The following is an 18,578-nucleotide window of genomic DNA, read 5'->3' as shown; positions in this document are numbered from 1 at the left end:
AAGGGTATGGATTATAATAAGGAAAGCATCATCTGATACCTGTGTCTCCTGTGCCAGAATGTTTTCAGTCAAGTGCTGTTCTTACATTAATTCACTGAGCTGGAATTTTAATGGACTGCAAAAGTCATATGACCAGCAGAAATCCAGAGTTAACAAAACCCATTACTTTAAGTGATGAATGCAGACTGGACTGGAAAAAAGACATGATTATAAATTTGCTTTACACCCACTGCCCTTGTGTTCGTAGCAAGTGTGAACTTCATGAACCAGAGCAGAAATACCTAAAGAGCAAATCCTTGTAATTCAGTTGTAATGAAATTATTCTAGTGATAGTCCATCTGTGACTAAGGCTGCAATCCGATGCACAATTACGTGGCAGTAAATGTGGCTGATCTCACTGAGACGGACTTAATAATTTTTTAGCATTTCGGTAGCACTTTTGAGTGTCCATAGCTCCACATATATTCTGCCAGTAACCACCACCACCCTATAAGGCATATCAATAGTGAGAAGCCATCCCAACAAATCAGAGAAGCCTCATGGCAAAAAGGGCACTGTCTGCAACAGACAGCTGAACTCCATCTCCCCTTTAAAGTTGCAGAAGATGGTGAGGAATGCAACCACACGCCTGATGCAGGAAACACCTCTTTACCTCGGGTGACTTGGCGGTGGGCCCTATCGATCTTCTTGAGATGCAAAGCCCCATGGAAAGCTCAGTGCTCCGTTATCTTTGACCTATGACCAGGTTAGGGGCCTGAACTTTGATTTGTCTAAGATTGCAAAGGGTTGTTTGACTCCAAGTCCAATCCAATGCAGACCACTGCGTTCAAATCATTTTTGCCTACATGAAGGATGAGGGCATCAGGAATAGGACTACAGTGGTACCTTGCAAGAGGAATGCCTCGCAAGACGAAAAACGCGCAGGACCAAAGAGTTTTCCATTTTTTGAGTCGTTCCGCAAGACGAATTTCCCTATGGGCTTGCTTCGCAAGACGAAATGTCTTGCGAGTTCTTGCGAGTTTGTTTCCTTTTTCTTAAAGCCGCTAAGCTGTTAATAGCCGCTAAGCCGCTAATAGCCGTGCTTCGCAAGACGAAAAAACCGCAAGATGAAGAGACTCGCGGAACGGATTAATTTCGTCTTGCGAGGCACCACTGAACTGGATGCTAGGTTTTTTTTTTACAGCACTCAGGGTGTTATTATCGTTTAAAGGCAGAGCAACTAACCACAAATTACAACAGCAATGTTCTTTTTGAGCTTTATTTGGCTGATGGACATATGTGCTCCTGGACACTGGTAAAGCACTTCATGAAAAGGAAACAATGTTGGAATACTTCTTTCGGTTTCTGAACTCTAAAACTCTGTGGTCTTCTCACCAGGCTAGGTGGTTCACAGCTAGCTCTCTCATCTGCTCCCAAAAAACATGCAAGAGGGCCGCACTGGGCCATGGCAATGATGGTCTTCTATGTAATTTGTCTATGGCCAGATAGGACCTATAGGTTGCCCCTTAACTAGCTCCCCATGGAAGAGTGGAATGGAAATTTCAGTTCCTGTTACGTATATCTAAACCTGCCTAAGTTGCAGCAATTACTGACACTAAAATGGAGCCTTTAAGTAGTTCCGTCACCATTTTGTGTCTTTTGAAGAAAATCCCCATGTTTTATTCTGTTGAAATTTTGTGCTTTTAATATATTATGAGCTGCTCTCGGAGAACTTGCCCTGAAAGGTGACATACACATGCTGAAATAAATAAAATTAATGGAATGAGGATAATTTTGGAATTAATTTACATGGGGATACCTGAAGAAAACTTCTTATGGACTCATGACATGAAATCTAAGTTGGCTAACATAATAATGGAGAAATGTGTGAGATGGGGGTTGAATAAAAGTAAGATGCAAGCATTACAGTCCATAATAATTAGAGCTTAATTGTATGCTAAATAGGCACACCTATAATCTTTTACAGAAGCTGAATGGTAACAATTGGCCAGCTAATGGTATTTATGGGGCAGGGAACCACTTGCAAGGGACAGTCATAGATGGCACAGATATCCTGGCATTGGTGAACTAACTAACACAGATACTATGATTAAAAAATCATTTGTTTCAATTTGACCCAAGTGACATTAGCTTTCTTGAATTGCAATTTAGCTGCTTCACATTGTATTTCTCATTTAAGCTGCTTTGCTCCACAGTGACAATTTTCAGGTCAGTTACACAGTGTTGCTTTGTCTCCAAAAGCTTATGCTGTTAGTCTTTAAGGACCACAAGGCTCTATGATGGTTTTTGCTGCAGAAAACCAACATTGCTACCCCTCTAAAGTGAAGTAGCTCCCATGAGATTTTTGTTGAAGGAACAATACTAGAATTCAGCATTGCAAGTAGGATCGGACCCAAAATACAAACAGCTTCAACGAGCAGCGCAATAGACTTTGAAACTCCCTGCCTATGACATAAGGAAGATGCCTGCACCAAACTCTTTTTGATGCCTACTTGTTCAGGCAAGCCTATCCAGATGTATAGAAGATATATGCGTCATTATTATTATTTTAGGTACTGTTTAATCATAATAAATATTTTAAATAGTTGTTTTTAACTGTTTATCATCCATAATCTTAAAACTGTATATTTTTGTAAACTGCTTAGAGGTGTTGTGTGTGTTTCTTTCTTTCTACAATTGATGAACAAATAAATAATCTGGGTAGACAAAATACTGAGGCAAGAATAGGCAGCCATGAAAGGAAACTGAAGGGCCTTCAGTTCTTGAATCTCCATGTCCTGCTCCCTTAGAAGTCTTACTGGAGTGGAGAACCTGTGGCCCTCCTGGTGTTCTTGGGACTCCCATCAGCCCCACTTGCATAGCCAGTGGTCAGGGATGATGGGAGTTGTAGTCTAGCAACAGCAGAAGGCAAGGGACAGATGAGATTTGGAAGAAGGAGTCAGCAACTCAGCAGACACCAATGTTCAACTCTCATAAAGTCTCTTATATTCTGAGTATCTCTGCATGCTAACATGAGAGTTTGGTCTCCACAACTTTGCATCTTCTCAGAAGCTGAGCTCAAAGAAAGCAGCAACCTTTCCTCCATTTTTCACATTTTCTTGCACTTCCAAATAACCCTTTACTTCCGCTCTAAAAGTTAGCATTGGCTGGAGTTCAAACAGAGCAAACATGGAAATATTCCCCTTCCCACCTCTTTTTTCCCCTTGTCAAGGTCTTTGGACAAAATGGGGCTGGATAAATGTCATTTTTTTATTGTAGATGACGTACATGTGTGTGTGAGAGAGAGAGTGTGTGTGTGTGTGTGTGTGTGTGTGTGTGTGAGAGAGAGAGAGAGAGAGAGAGAGAGAGCTGTCATAGTGACATGGTTAGTGGCTCAGGACTGTATAAACTGAAAGAGGGCAAGAGATTATAGTGCTTGTTCTGACCAAATTCATCAAGTCTGTCCAACCCCATCAAATGTGAAAGCACTGGAAGGCTATTGACATGGAGCCCAAGAGCTCTTTGGCAAAAATATAGCAGCTGCCAAACACAAGCTTGCGCCCTCTATGATCTCTACTGTTAAATGCATCTGTTGCGCATAACATGAGCAATATGCATTAAGAATTATTTGCCTGCTTCTCCACTAAGTTAAAAAAAAAAATCCTTTTACCTGCCTCCACTTTCCACTTGTCCATCAGCTTGGCAAAGAGCTTTCCACTTCAGTTCCAATCACCTAAATGCAATGGCAGCCTACCCAGGAAGTCTATTTAGGATGGAGAATCATATAGTGTGGCTTGATTTTAATTATACAAAACCCTGCTCTCCACGGGAAGGGAAGCTTGATTCTGAAGGAGTCTCTCTCAGCATATTACCCATTAGTAGAATGACTCTACATACTCCTGCACTATTGTTCAATGTATTTTAGGAGTCAAAAGTGCACTACATACCTAATTTTTCAAAAGCAACCCATGATTTGGGGTGCTCAATAGAAGAGAAGCATTAAGGCAGCAGTTTTCCAAAAGTATAGGGATCCATCCTTAGAAAAACAACAACAAGGCTTTCTTTTAGTAGCTGGGTTGAGATGTTACCCACCCCCAGAGGAGCCAATGTGAGGCAATTGAGCATACTTCAGAAGATTTATTTAGAGACTGTGAAATTACATAGTTACGCAGCACTCTCGAGACGCTGCACAGTTCTCTCAATATGCTTTTAAACAACTACTGATTTTCATCAATGATATATTTTTAAGTCTTATTGCTTACTTTAATTTTCTTTAAAAAAACTTTTTTCTATTCACTGAAAAACCTTAGTTGAGCTGCATCCCCAATGCTGGAGATTCATTTACTTGACAAATTTTTAGCTTCATTTCCCCAGCTAAATACATTTGCATGAAACGCCACCACACTGCTGAGAAGGAAAAACATTTTCTAAGATTAGTGTTGTCCCACGACATACGTTTGAAAATATAGATATGGTGCTGTGATTTAAACCACTGTGCTGCTTGGACCTGCCGATCAGAAGGTCAGCGGTTCGAATCCCCGCGACGGGGTGAGCTCCCGTTGCTCGGTCCCTGCTCCTGTCCACCTAGCAGTTCAAAAGCACGTCAAAGTGCAAGCAGATAAATAGGTGGGAAGGTAAATGGTGTTTCTGTGCGCTGCTCTGGTTCGCTAGAAGTGGCTTAGTCATGCTGGCCACATGACCTGGAAAAACTGTCTGTGGAAGCGGACAAACACTGGCTCTTTCGGCCTCTAAAGCGAGATGAGCGCTGCAACCCCAGAGTTGTTCATGACTGGACTTAACTGTCAGAGGTCCCTTTACCTTTAAGATCTACAACTCAACAAATTATATCACATGCTATGCTTTAAGTGTGTGATTGTACATCCCTTGGTTGGGTGTCCAAGTGGTCATAGGATGGATTGGATTTACAGCTGTGATGTCAAATTTGGCATTAGGTGATTCAAGGGATCCTAAGAAACATGGGAAACTGTCGTATACTGAGTTGGACTGTCTGTTCTGACACCTTAGGACTTCTGCCTGAGTTAAGAAATTCTACTTCTAAAAACACCTCATCACATTTGCTCTGCAAACCTTGATTTCTGCACTTTAAATTTCGCTTCAAGTTCTGAACACTATTCAGTTGTCTAGTAGAACAATATGAGGATATTTTAATAGTCTCTCTGACCCCACACATTTATACTTTTAAGAGAAATAAATAAATCCTGACTTGACTAACAAGATAACTCTATTGGCCACTACAAAGCATCATAGCTGTATAAGAAATGAAAAATAGAGGCAATGTTTTTGACTGAATCCCCGTGAAGTCAAGTGACCCACAGGCATTCTTCACTGCAGTCAACAGCAGTTTTATGGACACATTGTAAATGTCAGGCTACGCCTTTTTTAATAATAAAAAAGACACCATAATACTGTTTCCTTGTAACCAGGACAGAAAATCTTTTGGTAAAAGTAAAAACATTTATTGGTTTTGACATTAAAAAAAAACTTGCTGTGTAGGGTAGAGATGCTGTACTCCAAATACCGGAAGAAACGTGAAGTCTCAAGGGTTATGTTCAGTAACTCTTGGTTCAAAAGCAGATGCGGCAGGTGCATTATTTAAGAGCTTGTCAAATATGATCTTCTACAGCATATTTCTTCAAGCTTCATCTCTCCCACTGATTGTGAAGGGGGCACACGGTGGAAAATGTGGGACTTAGGACTTCGCCTCTACTCTCTTTTCAGTACTACCACCCCCTGGCCCAAACCATATTACATACATTACATAAATGAGCAACCCATTGGAATCTTAGTTCACATGACCTTGTCACATGACAACTAATCCACAACCTTCAAAGGTATGGCTCTGATCTGACCCTCCACACCCTGTGATGTGTTGCAGACTTAATGTAACATAGGGAGTGCAATCAAGGTAATATACCGTGTGCTATCCTTGCAGAAGGCTATCAGGCACTGTTTGCTACTTGTGATTCAGAGGCCTGGATTTAACTGGATTTTGCTTTTCAAAGCATCCCAGTTAACAGAATATAAGAAATTAAGTACACCTCAAACAAGGACATATGTGAGCTGATAAGCAATAATCAGATCCACCATCTGAACAATGACAAAGGATATTCACAAGGGAAGGCCATGCAAAGCAGAGCGGCCTCATCGATGTTCGGAATAAAGCAGTTTGAAGGATTGCTTTATGGTCAAGGCTTTAAATTCAATGGCAGCAACAGGGCAAGATGGGACAACTATCACACAACTATCATTGAGAGCTGATTAGCACAACCCTTAAATGTGCAATAGGCTACTTTCTGTTCGTTCTGATCACAAGTCAGCCTTGAAGAGTGCAAATGCATAGAGATGGTAAGAGTATGCTACCAAGATCATCTTGCCATTGAATGTGCCACCTTAAACAGCCCTAGAACAGTCTGACCAGTTGCAAAGTGAATTAGAGCACTCATACAAATCACTTTGTCCCAAGCAAGCTTCAATCTAGGCTGTCAACCCAGATTTTTTTTTTTAAGTTCCCCACACATGTGATCATGTCAATTACACATAATGCCATAGAACCAAAGGAAAGAAGATTGCATTCTGCTCAATACAAAATTATATCAGAGTTCCTGAGGAGAGAAGGGGGAGGATTGTTCTTTGGGTGTGGAACTTTACCTGCTTCCACACCCAATCGACAAAATTACAAGAAAGAGATAGAAAGGAAGGGTGGATTTACACCACAAACCTCTATCCATTTTATACAACTGGTTTTACTGTTGTGCCTTCCCGCAAATGATGACAAATGTACAGAATTGTTAATTTGGTGAGAATGCTGAGAATTTTCTAACAGACACTTCTAACTCCCTCTTACAAAACGGCAATTCCTAATTTTCCCCAGGGAATGACTACTGAACACTTTACGTTTGCAGTATAGAAACTCCCTGAAAAAGGGCACATAAATGGGAGCTGAATCTTGCAATGCTCATGAAGTTGGCAAAAACTGCATTTCACATCTCTCTTCTGTTCATAAATGGGAAAACAGAAACACATGGGTGAGAAGTTCTTTCTAACACACACACTGTTCATCGTGTAGGCTTTAAAAAGCTTTTATGCCTGTCGGTTGGGTTCATTTTTGTCACACACACAGGGAGGGAAATTAGAAAAACCACATCTTACAAGTTACTTATGTTTAATGCTTAAAAGTTTGAATGCACAAACGATAATCTACCATTATAGAAGTACTTGTGGTCAATACAATGCATTAGAACTATGTACAATGACACAGTTTAGTATCAAAATCTTTCTACACTGTAGAGTATTACGAAACTGTTAATGACATCAAACACTGAGCACTTAACACAATTATTATCTTTTTTTTGCTACCACATTTGGAACTTCAATGAACAGTCCATTTCAACTTGCAGCATCAACCCATTTCTAGTATGAAATTAAGTAAATTTCTACTTACACAATAAAGATTTATCTACACAGTTCTTTTGATTTTGATCCATAGCAGCAAAGGCACTGTACATCAGCAGATCCACAGACTTAAAAGATTTTTTTTTTAAGCATTCAAAAAAAAAAAAAAAGAGTCACAGGTCATAGTTTAACAGCAACAACAACAACATAAAAAGATAACACAATGTTTCTGGCACAATGGCTCAGCCTGCGTCCATTTCAGGGACGTTCAACTAAGACTTGGGTAAAACTGGCGGTAAATAACGCAAGTCCTTCTCCCGAGTGAAAATCCATTCTGTTCTGCACTTCAGAATGAGTGCTCTTCTAAATCCTACCTCTGAGGTCCTCGCTTTTATAGTTTGTACACTTGTAGAATCCTTTCCCTTCTCAGTGCCATTTCCAATGAATATATCAAATATGTTTCTGTAATCTTTGTAACTGCAGAATTGCCCAAAGACTCACATCTCCCCTTTCAAAGAAATGTGGCAAAAATGTCCAGAAGGGATGAAGGTCATTCTTGGAGACACATTATTGTACTTCTCTCTGAAACATACAAAAGAGAAGTGATATTCATCATTTTGGGCAACACACTGCAGTTGTTTCAAAAGAACAACAACATACACAGCACTGTTTACAAAACACTGTAAAATGGCAGATTAATATAGCAATTCTATTTTGGGCATATTTTTTGGATACCCTCGTCATATGTCACTTGAACTTTCCGTTGATGATAAATCAGAGTTACTGAATGGGCCCCAAAATACAGTAGGTGCAGCAGGCAAGACCCCACCGTGTGTAGCCTCCTGAGATTAAACCAACACCCATTTGAGTTCAGAAGTGGTAATAATATAACCCAGTTTTGATATAGAACTACCAATTTTTTCCCCATTCAAATTTCCAGGCAGCATGTTTGTCTGTATAAAATTTCAAGACAGCCAGAAAAACTTAAGATTGATTATGTATGGATTGGCCTGGGTCTGGAGAAGCATCTAGTCTATGCTTGGTGGGGAGGTGCCTTGATCATTTTGTGTCTGGCTCTGACTTGCCTCTGGACTTGCTATGCCCCCACACAGGCGCAAGGTTTGCATAAGGCCTATGCATATAAAATCAAAGGAGCACAGCACCAACATATAGGGAAATAAGCCCGGATCATGCACCGTGCTTTGAAGTTGGCTTTCTTCCCTAATCCATAGTCAACATTGATCAGTTTATCTGGATTTGGACTGGGAGGGACAACTGCAATTTGGTAAAAACAGAAGCGAAAGTTTCCACCAGAGGTGGAGAGTGAGGGAGAACAAAGAAGCCCTCAGGGCTGCAATGATAAATCCTAGTTTAGTTATAGTGCAAACTGGACCATTGTCTGTTTTAACACGTAGCAGACCTTTCAAATATCAAAGCCATCCATGGCTGTCTGGCAAGGCCAATGGCGAGGCAAGTCGGGTGAGATCTTCTGCAGTCCCTGTTTTCCTAGACTTTCATCTGAACAAGTTTATCACCCCTTATAATAAATTATGCATTATTTGTTAAACAATAGAATTTAATGAAGCACTCATTTGAGATCAGAATTGGTGCAGATGTGTACACTAGGCAATAAATGGTAGTTTCCCATTCTTTCCCAAAAAGCCTCATCCCTCACAAACAATACAAACATTGAGAATGCAACATACCTTTAAATCCAAGGCAGAAGCAGACTACTTTATTTAGTCAGTCCCTTGTTAAAAAGATTTTCTTTAAACAAAATAAATACATTACAGCTATGATACATAATTGAAAGAGCCAGTTCCCTGTTAGGTATGCTTATTCCATCTTCTTCCAAGTAGATAGCTGGAGATTTGGTATTACAAGTCCTTAATGGGTGCCTGATATTAAATAGCAAGTCTGGTGGGGAAAGTCCACAATTGTGATGAACAGTTTCTGTCCTCACTTTGGGAAGGAAAGAGAGAAAGAGAGAGAAGAAAAATATACAGCAAAGTGCTACAAGGAGGAGTACAGTTCTCATTCAGATTTGTCTCTAATAAATAACTTCATAGACTGTAGCCTTCTTGTCTCCAGAACCGGTAACAATGTATTTGTCATCCACAGAGATATCACAGCTAAGCACAGAAGATGACTCTTTGGACTGAAAAAAGAAAAGAGAGAGAAAGAGAGTTAACCATCATTTGCACAAAAAAATTGCAATATTAAACTCTTCCCTTCAAACAAGACTTTTTCAGAATGGTCTAGCCATTTTTGCTTCCTTCCTAACGTCATTTTGTTTCTGCATTCTTAAACTTAAGTTCAGTAAACTCTGCAGACCTGAGACATTGATCATGTTATTGTTTACATGAACTGTCCTCTAGAGATTAAAACCAAGATAAGTTAAGAACCTACTTTGTTACACAGCACCCAATTAATTCCTTCAGTAGTTAATGGGGAAACAGAAACAGCTAATGTGTTGTCATCAAGTTAACCAACAGGCTAAAAATTAGCCCCAAAGCAGGCAATTTAGGAAGGAACGAGCAGAACACAGCACAAAAATTAGCCATAGACTTGAACAATGTGCAAGCTTGTCTTACACGTATTCCAGACAATCATGTTACCCAAACACTATTTTTCTGACTGGTTGTGAAAAATAGCCTTTGTGGCAAATGAAGGCATGCCGTGCCAAAATGGCAAAGAAAGGAAAACTGTGTATCTAAGGAGAACACTGAAAGAAACATTGAGAACTGCCAAGGTCTGCAGCAGAAAGAAAGACTAAGGTGGGGTTATGGAAAAAGGGTGGTAAAATGTTGCTATGCAAAGGGAGGTTGCTGAATGTTTCCTGACAGAAGCTCTACAAGGTCCTACGACAAACCATTGGTATAAGGCCGCTTCGTATGTGGTTAACATCCCACCTCTATGATTTTTACCTGGAATATGCTGGCTCCATAAGGTGTTCTCCAAGCATTCAGAAGGTTGTCTTTTCCAGTGCTTACAAACCATTTGCCTGAAATCAGATTTAAAAATAATTAGAAGCAGTTTTCCAATTGATTAACCTGCACATCAACAAAATCTATTCTCTTCCCCCCTTCCCACACATTCTTTATCCCTGGTTGAAACAATGATCTGCAGGTGAATGGCTGACCAAAACAAAAGTCAACCACACATGTACAATTAAATATCTGCCATTTGATTCTCCCTTCTTGGTTTTTACGGGAAGCAGGTTTGGAAGACGGCGCGACTGTATACTGAACTGCTTACCGCAGTGAGCGAACTTCAGGGATAACACACAGCTCTCATGAAGATGAAGTTGATACTTGTCTGGTTTTGTGACATGCAGCACTTCAACATTGCTGTTCTCCATTCCGACTGCCAACCATTCTCCAGTTGGGCAATAACCCAGTGAGAAGATCTGCAATTAAAATAGTACACAGGTTGATGCTTAATGAAAGCTTTACACACCTGTCTCGGTGACGGAATTTACTGCTGTTGGGAAGATAATTTGGTCTAACACAGTTTTTTATTTTTCAAAGAGATGCTAATGAAGTGACAGCACTAGTTCAAGAGACAGCAGCTCATATAAACAAAACTCAATTAACTGTGTAACTTACGGCACTAATCGAGACCTACATCTTAATTCTGAGATGGGCTGAAATAGTATTTTCATACAAGTTATCTTGGAATAGGACCTATAGATAGCTGATCAGTTAAAGGATGCAAAAGCCAAAGGAAAAGATTTTTCTGTGGCTGTTCTTCAAGCCTGCTTTAAGAACCTTGATTTTTAAAATATAAAAACATCACTTCTAACATGTCGTGAATTCTTCACCTGTGATGTGAAGTCATGTTGCTGTAGCTGCCTGCCTTCTCTTAGGTCCCAGGATCTCACTGTGTTGTCCAGGCCTCCTGTCCAGAGCTTTGTGCCGTCATTTGAAATATCAATACAACTGGCTCCGTCTGTGTGGCCCTGGAATTGCCTGGAAATGTCAAAATAAGGCAAAAGTGCCATCACTTTCAAAAGGAGTATGAATTGAGGCAGGAATTTCACACACACACAATTTTAAATTTTGGTGTATCCTGAAAACAAATTACACGATCCATGGTTTTGCATCAAGTTAATGCGAGAAAGCACCAGATCCACAATTTGTGCTCTTTAGTTAGTAGAGATAGATGTGATCTGCGGTATGATGGTGGTTGGTGAGGAACCCATTAAAAAAACGATGCAGTTTCAAGAAAATCCGTTTTAAAAGATCCAACAAAAGATCTCTCTCTTTCTGGCAACCCTATCATTGCATTTCCTGTACACCCCCCCCCCCCACCCCGTAGAGTGGCTTCAACACAGAACATGATTATTAGCTGAGGACAACCCATGTTTTCCATGTATTATTACTCTTCAGATTTTGCAAAGGCTATTAGTTTTTGTTTAGCCTTCTTTTCCACTGGAGGTAACTGCAAACCAATGCATCTCAAAGAATTCCCAGCTTGGAGGTACTTAAACTCTCATCTGTATTTAATTAGGTTTACTGCCTGCCCTGTCCTCAGATCTCAGGAGCAAAATTAATTCATTTTTTTTTAAAAAAAAAATCAATTTTTCCACCCAAGCCCCAAAGGACTCATAATGAGCCAATGAAGAAGAAACAAAGGAAAAAAGAAAGTATAGGAATTCACATGACTGGTCCTTTCTGACAGCCACTCAAAATCAAGTATACATGTTCACACAATCTAATTGCAGAGACTACAAACACCAGGGTCTTTTATTCAGCCATTAATGAATATACATAATCTTGACAGGAAGCTGTTTTAAACAGAATCAGACAATTTACCCATCTAGCTCAGTATGGTCTGACTGGAAGTAGTTTTCCAGGATTCCAAGACAGGTCTCTTCCCCAACCCTGAGCTACCACTATGTCTGCACAAAAATAACAAATTAGAAGGCCACTTGAGCCATACTGTGTATTTTAATACTAATACTCTTCGTTCCAGCACCAATCAAAAATCTAATTCTAACCTTTGGAGTACACACACACACACACACACACACACACACACACAGTTACAGATAGGTAGCCGTGTTGGTCTGTCATAGTCAAAACAAAAAAATTTCCTTCCAGTAGCACCTTAAAGACCAACTAAGTTAGTTCTTGGTATGAGCTTTCGTGTGCATGCACACTTCTTCAGATACTTTCGTACTTCAGATACTTTTGTTTTGTTTTGACACACACACACAGTCTGCAATGGCTGCTGCTTCACAGGTAGCAATTGCCTAGAAATGTCTCCTTTGACAGAACGGGGAAACACTGGCAGAATGGGTAGTGGAAGGCTGAAATAGCCCCTAGGACTCTTCCCATCCAAATAATCCAGCATTAAAGGTAATAATTCATGATTCTGGAAGCCTAATGTGCAAACAACTATTGACCTTTCAAGTTTATGGCTGCTTCATTTGCTATAGCTCCAACATGACACCCCCAGTGCAAACACAGAGTATGGTGAACACATTTAGAGTTGGCGTGACAATCCGGCTTAAGCTGACCTACCTGACCAGAGTCTGATTGTGCAGATCCCAGACTGCAATGTTCCCATCGCTACAGCAGGAGAAGCAGACCTTGGAATCAGGGCTGATTGCCAGAGCATAGCAGGCAGGAGCCGAGGACGTCAACTCTGCTTTTATACGCGGAGTTGGGGCTGCCAGGTCCCAAATGGATAACGTGCTGGCTTCCCCGCCAACAATCAGGGTGCGGCCGTCGGGGAGCAATCTGCAGGAGCGGATGTAGTTATCTCTGTTCTGTAGAGACAAGCCATCAAGAGATTACTCATGAGGAAAGGAAAACAGCATTAACACGAGAGCAGGAATCCATAAAAGTATTGTATTCCCTCTTGGTTTTAATGAGCCATTTATACTTATGACAATGATAAAGTGGATTAATGCCAGAAAATTACACGACATTAGGGAAGTACTTAAACTTGATCTACAAAATTCAGCAGTGAGAGATATTTAATCTTAATTAGTATCAAAACGCACATGCAGGCCTGCGCCCAGCCCCAAACAGTTCAGAGTCTGTGAGCCTTTTGAGTGCTTACGGAAGCCTACATTTTTTTGGGAGGAAGTTTGTGTTTCTGTTATTTTAACCCCTTGAAGGAGACCAACGTCACTCTCAGCAGACTGATAGTTGGTAGTAATAGTAGCAAAACAGGGGAAGAAAGTATCAGGTCAAGAATGGGGAAAAGATAACGAACCAAAAGCTAGAACAACAATGCTTCTCAAAGATTTATTTATCATCATCTTCTTACATTTATGTTCTGGCTCTCTTCCATCATGGAACACAGTTCTCCTGAAGGTCTATCATCTAGCTTTAGCAAGTTGATGGCCTCATGTGCCATCAGACCACGGTTTAAATCTGAACTCTGACTAGCATGGCTAAGGAAGCCATTACCCCTCAAGCCTCAGCATTCCTATCCCCAATATGGGAATAAAGACTTACAGGTTTTTGCAAAGATTGTCGAGATAATCTCGTCCAGCTCACACAACATGCTAAACCAAAGTTCACCATGAATGCAGAGATTGCTCCCATTTTACTTTTCCTTCTCTAGCCAGCAAGAGCAACAAGCAAGGATCTCTAACTTGGGTGTTATGTCTCAACAAGGGACTGCATTATTATTTTTTTGGTTCAAATAAACCATGCTTGTAATCCTAGAACAAAAGTTTCTTAACACTGTGGTTTGTTTGGAGCAAAACAACCCAAGATCTCAGTTCAGATGCAAGACTGGATTGTGGTTTGTTGTTCCCACTAGTAAGAGGAAAGGAACAAATTGGAGCCTTCTGTGTGTTCACGGTAAGCTATTAACTATGGTTTATTTCAGCTTACATAAAATCAATTAAAACATACAATCAATTAAAACAAGATAGTTCCTGCCTACAGACTTGCAATCTAAAAGTCAACTCAGAAGGAAAAAAAGACATGAAGAAATGGAGGGAAAGCAAACTCAAGTGTCAGTTAAGTAGTAGTTCTTATAAAGACCTGCTGGGATGGAAACAGCTCAGGGGCCTGACAGAGCTAGCATTTCAATGTGTTGTGATCTTTGATCACAAAAAGGAGCTTTATAAATCGTATCATCACACACAACTACACCAATGAATGCTTGTAACTACATATGCGTATGCAGATTACTGTTGTACCTTTCCCTCCTACCATCAGCTTAAAAGGTGGCTATATGATTATTCAGATGTCAGGATACTGTAGAGAGAGACCATGAGGACCTCTAGTTCAGAGAAGCATTCTTCATGAGGCAGTAGTAGGTTGTCAACAAACCGGCTAAGTTCACCAAAATTTATGTAAAGGTCACCTCACTGAAGTTAAGAACATAACACAAACCCGTCTGATCAGGTCAAAAACCTCTTTCTTCCAGCATCCTGTTCTCACAGCGCCCAAGCAGATGCTTATGGGAAGCGTGCAAAAAGGACATGAGCTCAAGACCGCTCTCCTCACTTGTACTCCTGAGCAGCTGAGATTCAGAGCATATGCCTTCTAGCACTCAGCTTTATCCTCCATGAATTTGTAAAACGGAAGAGAATTATCATGAAATGCTGTTAAGTCCAATTGCTCCTCATTAATGACAACTTTGGTAAAATGCTAGCCTGCCTTTAAGCCAATGAATGACATTTTTTGGACTGTTTAAATCATGGGTAGGCAAACTAAGGCCCTGGGGCCGTATCTGGCTCAATCGCCTTCTAAATCTGGCTTGCGGGTGGTGAGCATGTTTTTACATGAGTAGAATGTGCCCTTTTATTTAAAATGCATCTCTGGGTTATTTGTGGGGCATAGGAATTCGTCCCCCCCCAAAAAAATATAGTCCGCCCCCCCCCCACAAGGTCTGAGGGACAGTGGACCGGCCCCCTGCTGAAAAAGTTTGCTGACCCCTGGTTTAAATTATCAGTTGTTTTTAAATTGACTTTAAAAAGTCCCAATTAATCAGGCAATTTTTTTTAAAAAAAAGATTTTAATTCAAGTGTTTATAAAAGCTTCAGGTAGCAAGCATGGTCTTAAATCTGGCACTTTTTCTCTTATTTATTAATCTGGTAAGATTATAGGTGTTATTGTGTGCATCATCTTAAAAAAAACAAAATATGCTTCTTGCTTCACAATTATTGCTTTTACTCACATGAAAATTCATGTTAACCTAATAAAATGATGAACTAGGTAATCTCCTAACATCATGATTAGCCAGTTAAAATTTAACTGGATTGCAGCCACAGTAAATGTCTCTTTTAACAAATGCAGGTAATAATTTGAAAAATATCTAATGTTTATGTTTTTTCTTGGTTAAGCACCCAAAACTGAAGAATTATGCTCTATAGAAAATGCATAGCCTAAATTAAGAGGTACACAAACACAAACCTCTATTAAAAGTTGACAGGTTCCTTTGAAATTCAATTAAATCCCAGAGTTTAAAATATGTGATTGATGAATTAAGCAGCTGGCAAAATTACTGGGTTTTAATACTACTTAAACTATATGCAGAAACATCAAATTGGATGACTAATTTACAGATGCCCCAACCACCCAACAATGGTCTCTATGCCTCCATGGCCACCTCACCACTGCCAGCACCAACTCTCTAAAGACATTTTGACTGCCATTACTCACCAGGCAATCCAGCTGAGAGACAGGGCTCTTGTTCCCTGGATGACTGATATCCCAGACCTTGACACATCCTTTCCCACCAGTGTACACATGCCTTGTGGGATTGCTGATTGTAACTGCACATACCACTTCCCCGTGGTTCAGGGTGTTAATCTGCCGAGCATGACGTGGGATTCCTGGCCCAATGAGGGCATCAGGAGGAAAAGGTACAGGCTGCATTTGGCCATCTGCACTTACATGAAATGAGTATGCCCTAGGGAAAGAAGAAGAGAGAAAAACATGTTTCAATGAGCCACACGTGTGGTATGCAGAAGAAAAACGGTTTACATAGATGCAGAACGTCTCTCTTAACTTAGAAAAAAGATCCAGGCTAAGGCACAATTTGTGAAACATAGCTTAACATACTTGGGCTTAACTCATTCTAGCCCCTTGCAATATTTTTTCTTGGACACAAATACCAAGGAGTTTATATATATTTTTCTTCAGAAAGAAATGCCAAAATGGCAGACCAATAAATGCTGAGCCAACATGGCAAACAGTACATCTCACCAGGAACAACATGTTATATGACTGCCAGTTACACCACCTGTGAATAACCTATCAACAACTTCATCTCAAAAGCTCTGCTAGGGAGAGCGCTCCACTGCTCAAAACAGCTTTGTTCTAAGATGCAACGTGTTGGAGCGCTTCTGTCATTGCTCACAACTTTATTGAAGGCGCAGCTGGAGTACATTATATGGAAATATATGGCTAATGGAAGGGATGGGGGAGGCTAGCAGATTCATGGAGGTAGTGCGCAAATGGAAAACTCACACAGGCCACTGAAAATGGATCACAAATCTTTCCTGAAGAAGAAATTCTGCTGCCTTATTTGCTGTAGCTTTATTCTAAGACATACTGGCATGTGAAGAAGCATAAGCCTTTTAAATGTTTTTCTTTCATGTAGTATTTATTCCTTAGAAAGTGCAAAAAATAAACTGATTGGGTTTTGTAAAAAAACAAAAACAAAGCCCAAATAAACATGTGAAAAATGGCTACTTATCGTCAAGAGCTCTGCCACTTTTTGCTTTTTTGCTTGCAAAAGAGGATTGTAATGCCGTAAATATATGCACAAATGAATGCCCTGGGATCACTGTGTCTATTTTCACTTCATTGAAGAGGAATGTGAGTGGAAACTCAGTATTAATTATATAATTCTTTCATGCCCAGCTCCCAGTGAACCAGGCTTGTTAGAGTAGGTCACCTTTTCTGGTCAGTTCCATCAAGGATGCATTTGTACATTACAATACCATAATTCTTCTTAGTATTTTCAATCAAACAGAACATTTTGCTGTTTCTTTCTCTGCAAAGTGCTGTTTATGGAATCCAGTAAGTCTGCAATTGATTGCAGGGCTTCTTTTGTGCACAAAGGAATTATTTTTAAAACGGAGAGGCAGGACACTGAAGACATGCACACTAGAGAGCCCTTTTGCAATTTGCATTTCTGTGCCAAGTTGAGCTACTGTGGTCCAGCACGTCCCATTGCAGAAGGATAACCCCTACCCCATGGCCTCTTTTATCCACAGCATCCGATACCCTTGGCGCATATTCACCTATGGGAAAAACTGCCAAATAGGCTTTTAAGATTAAGAGGAGGATTAACCACCCTCTGCCACGCATCGAATTCAGTATCACAGAGGAAGCAAAAGGAACAAAAGCTTAATAATATGATTGAGTTTGTACGTTTAACACTCACGGTTTTCCTCCTGGGATGCCTGTCAGATTGGGAGGGATGCCTGGGACTCGCATATGATGATGTGGATCAAAACCAACCTGAAGTTTTCCCACAAACAGAACAAAGAAAGTTCAAAGCATTAATGGGGAATGATAGAATTCTAGCCATTAGTTTTAAATCTCAGGGGCTCACAAACATTTCTTTAAAAGAGTCCTCCCTAAGGTTTAAGAACATAAGAAGAATCCCTGCTGGATTAAGCAGAGGACCCTTATTCCCAAACCCTGTTTCCAGCCACGGCCAGACATCTGTCATTCCCACCAGGTGATATTCAGAGGTATACTGCCTTTAAACCTCTCCTGGTTTATTTTGCTTCTCTAGGGAGGCCTACCTCCCTTTTTGTGCCTCGGTTGAAAACAAACCCCTTCCACTCAGGAACACAATGAGCACAATGAGCCTGGGATACAGACCAGGAAGAAAGAAACTCACCACTGGAGATCTCCCATATGCTGCGGCGGCGGCAGCAGCGGCTGCTGCTGCACTCATTTGAGGAGAGATGTTATGGAGACCTGCATAGGCAGCACCAGGGCTGGTCAGCTCCCCATTCATCCCAGCGTGGGGCACTATTCCAAACGGGGCAGGGTAAGGACAAGGTACTGCCATGGGCGTTCTTAGGCCTGAAGCTACAAAACATAGAAGTGGGGGGGGGGGACAGGTGACACCATTGTTTTAACAGCCGCACCGGCTGCCCATCTGCTACTGAGCCTGAAAGTTCTTGTACTGCTTTCCAAAGCCCTGAAGAACTTTGGTCCAAGATACCTGAGGGACTACCTGAACCCTTG

The 18,578-nt window shown here is 40.7% G+C and overlaps 1 protein-coding gene across 7 annotated transcripts in view; it reads right to left on the bottom strand.

Moving 5' to 3' along the window:
• Positions 1-7,145: 7,145 nt before the first annotated feature.
• Positions 7,146-18,578, bottom strand: part of TLE4 (TLE family member 4, transcriptional corepressor) — a 130,832-nt gene continuing 119,399 nt past the window's right edge. For 6 of the 7 annotated variants that reach the window (XR_014555953.1, XR_014555954.1, XR_014555955.1 and 3 more), the window contains 9 exons: positions 18,226-18,419; positions 17,761-17,837; positions 16,029-16,278; positions 12,921-13,168; positions 11,216-11,363; positions 10,651-10,801; positions 10,320-10,396; positions 9,099-9,550; positions 7,146-7,974 (listed from right to left, as the gene is read on the bottom strand). Coding sequence is in view for 1 of the 7 variants with exons in the window: in XM_083702011.1 (XP_083558137.1) it covers positions 9,443-9,550; positions 10,320-10,396; positions 10,651-10,801; positions 11,216-11,363; positions 12,921-13,168; positions 16,029-16,278; positions 17,761-17,837; positions 18,226-18,419 (1,253 nt within the window). In the remaining 6 variants the exon portion in view is untranslated. Of the gene's footprint in view, positions 7,975-9,095; positions 9,551-10,319; positions 10,397-10,650; positions 10,802-11,215; positions 11,364-12,920; positions 13,169-16,028; positions 16,279-17,760; positions 17,838-18,225; positions 18,420-18,578 lie in introns of those variants that run through there. The other variant, XM_083702011.1, reaches the window with a different exon arrangement.

Source organism: Podarcis gaigeae (genome assembly GCF_964106915.1).
Source record: "Podarcis gaigeae genome assembly, chromosome: 11".
Taxonomy (NCBI): domain Eukaryota; kingdom Metazoa; phylum Chordata; class Lepidosauria; order Squamata; family Lacertidae; genus Podarcis; species Podarcis gaigeae.
This window is presented reverse-complemented; position numbering and strand designations above follow the sequence as displayed.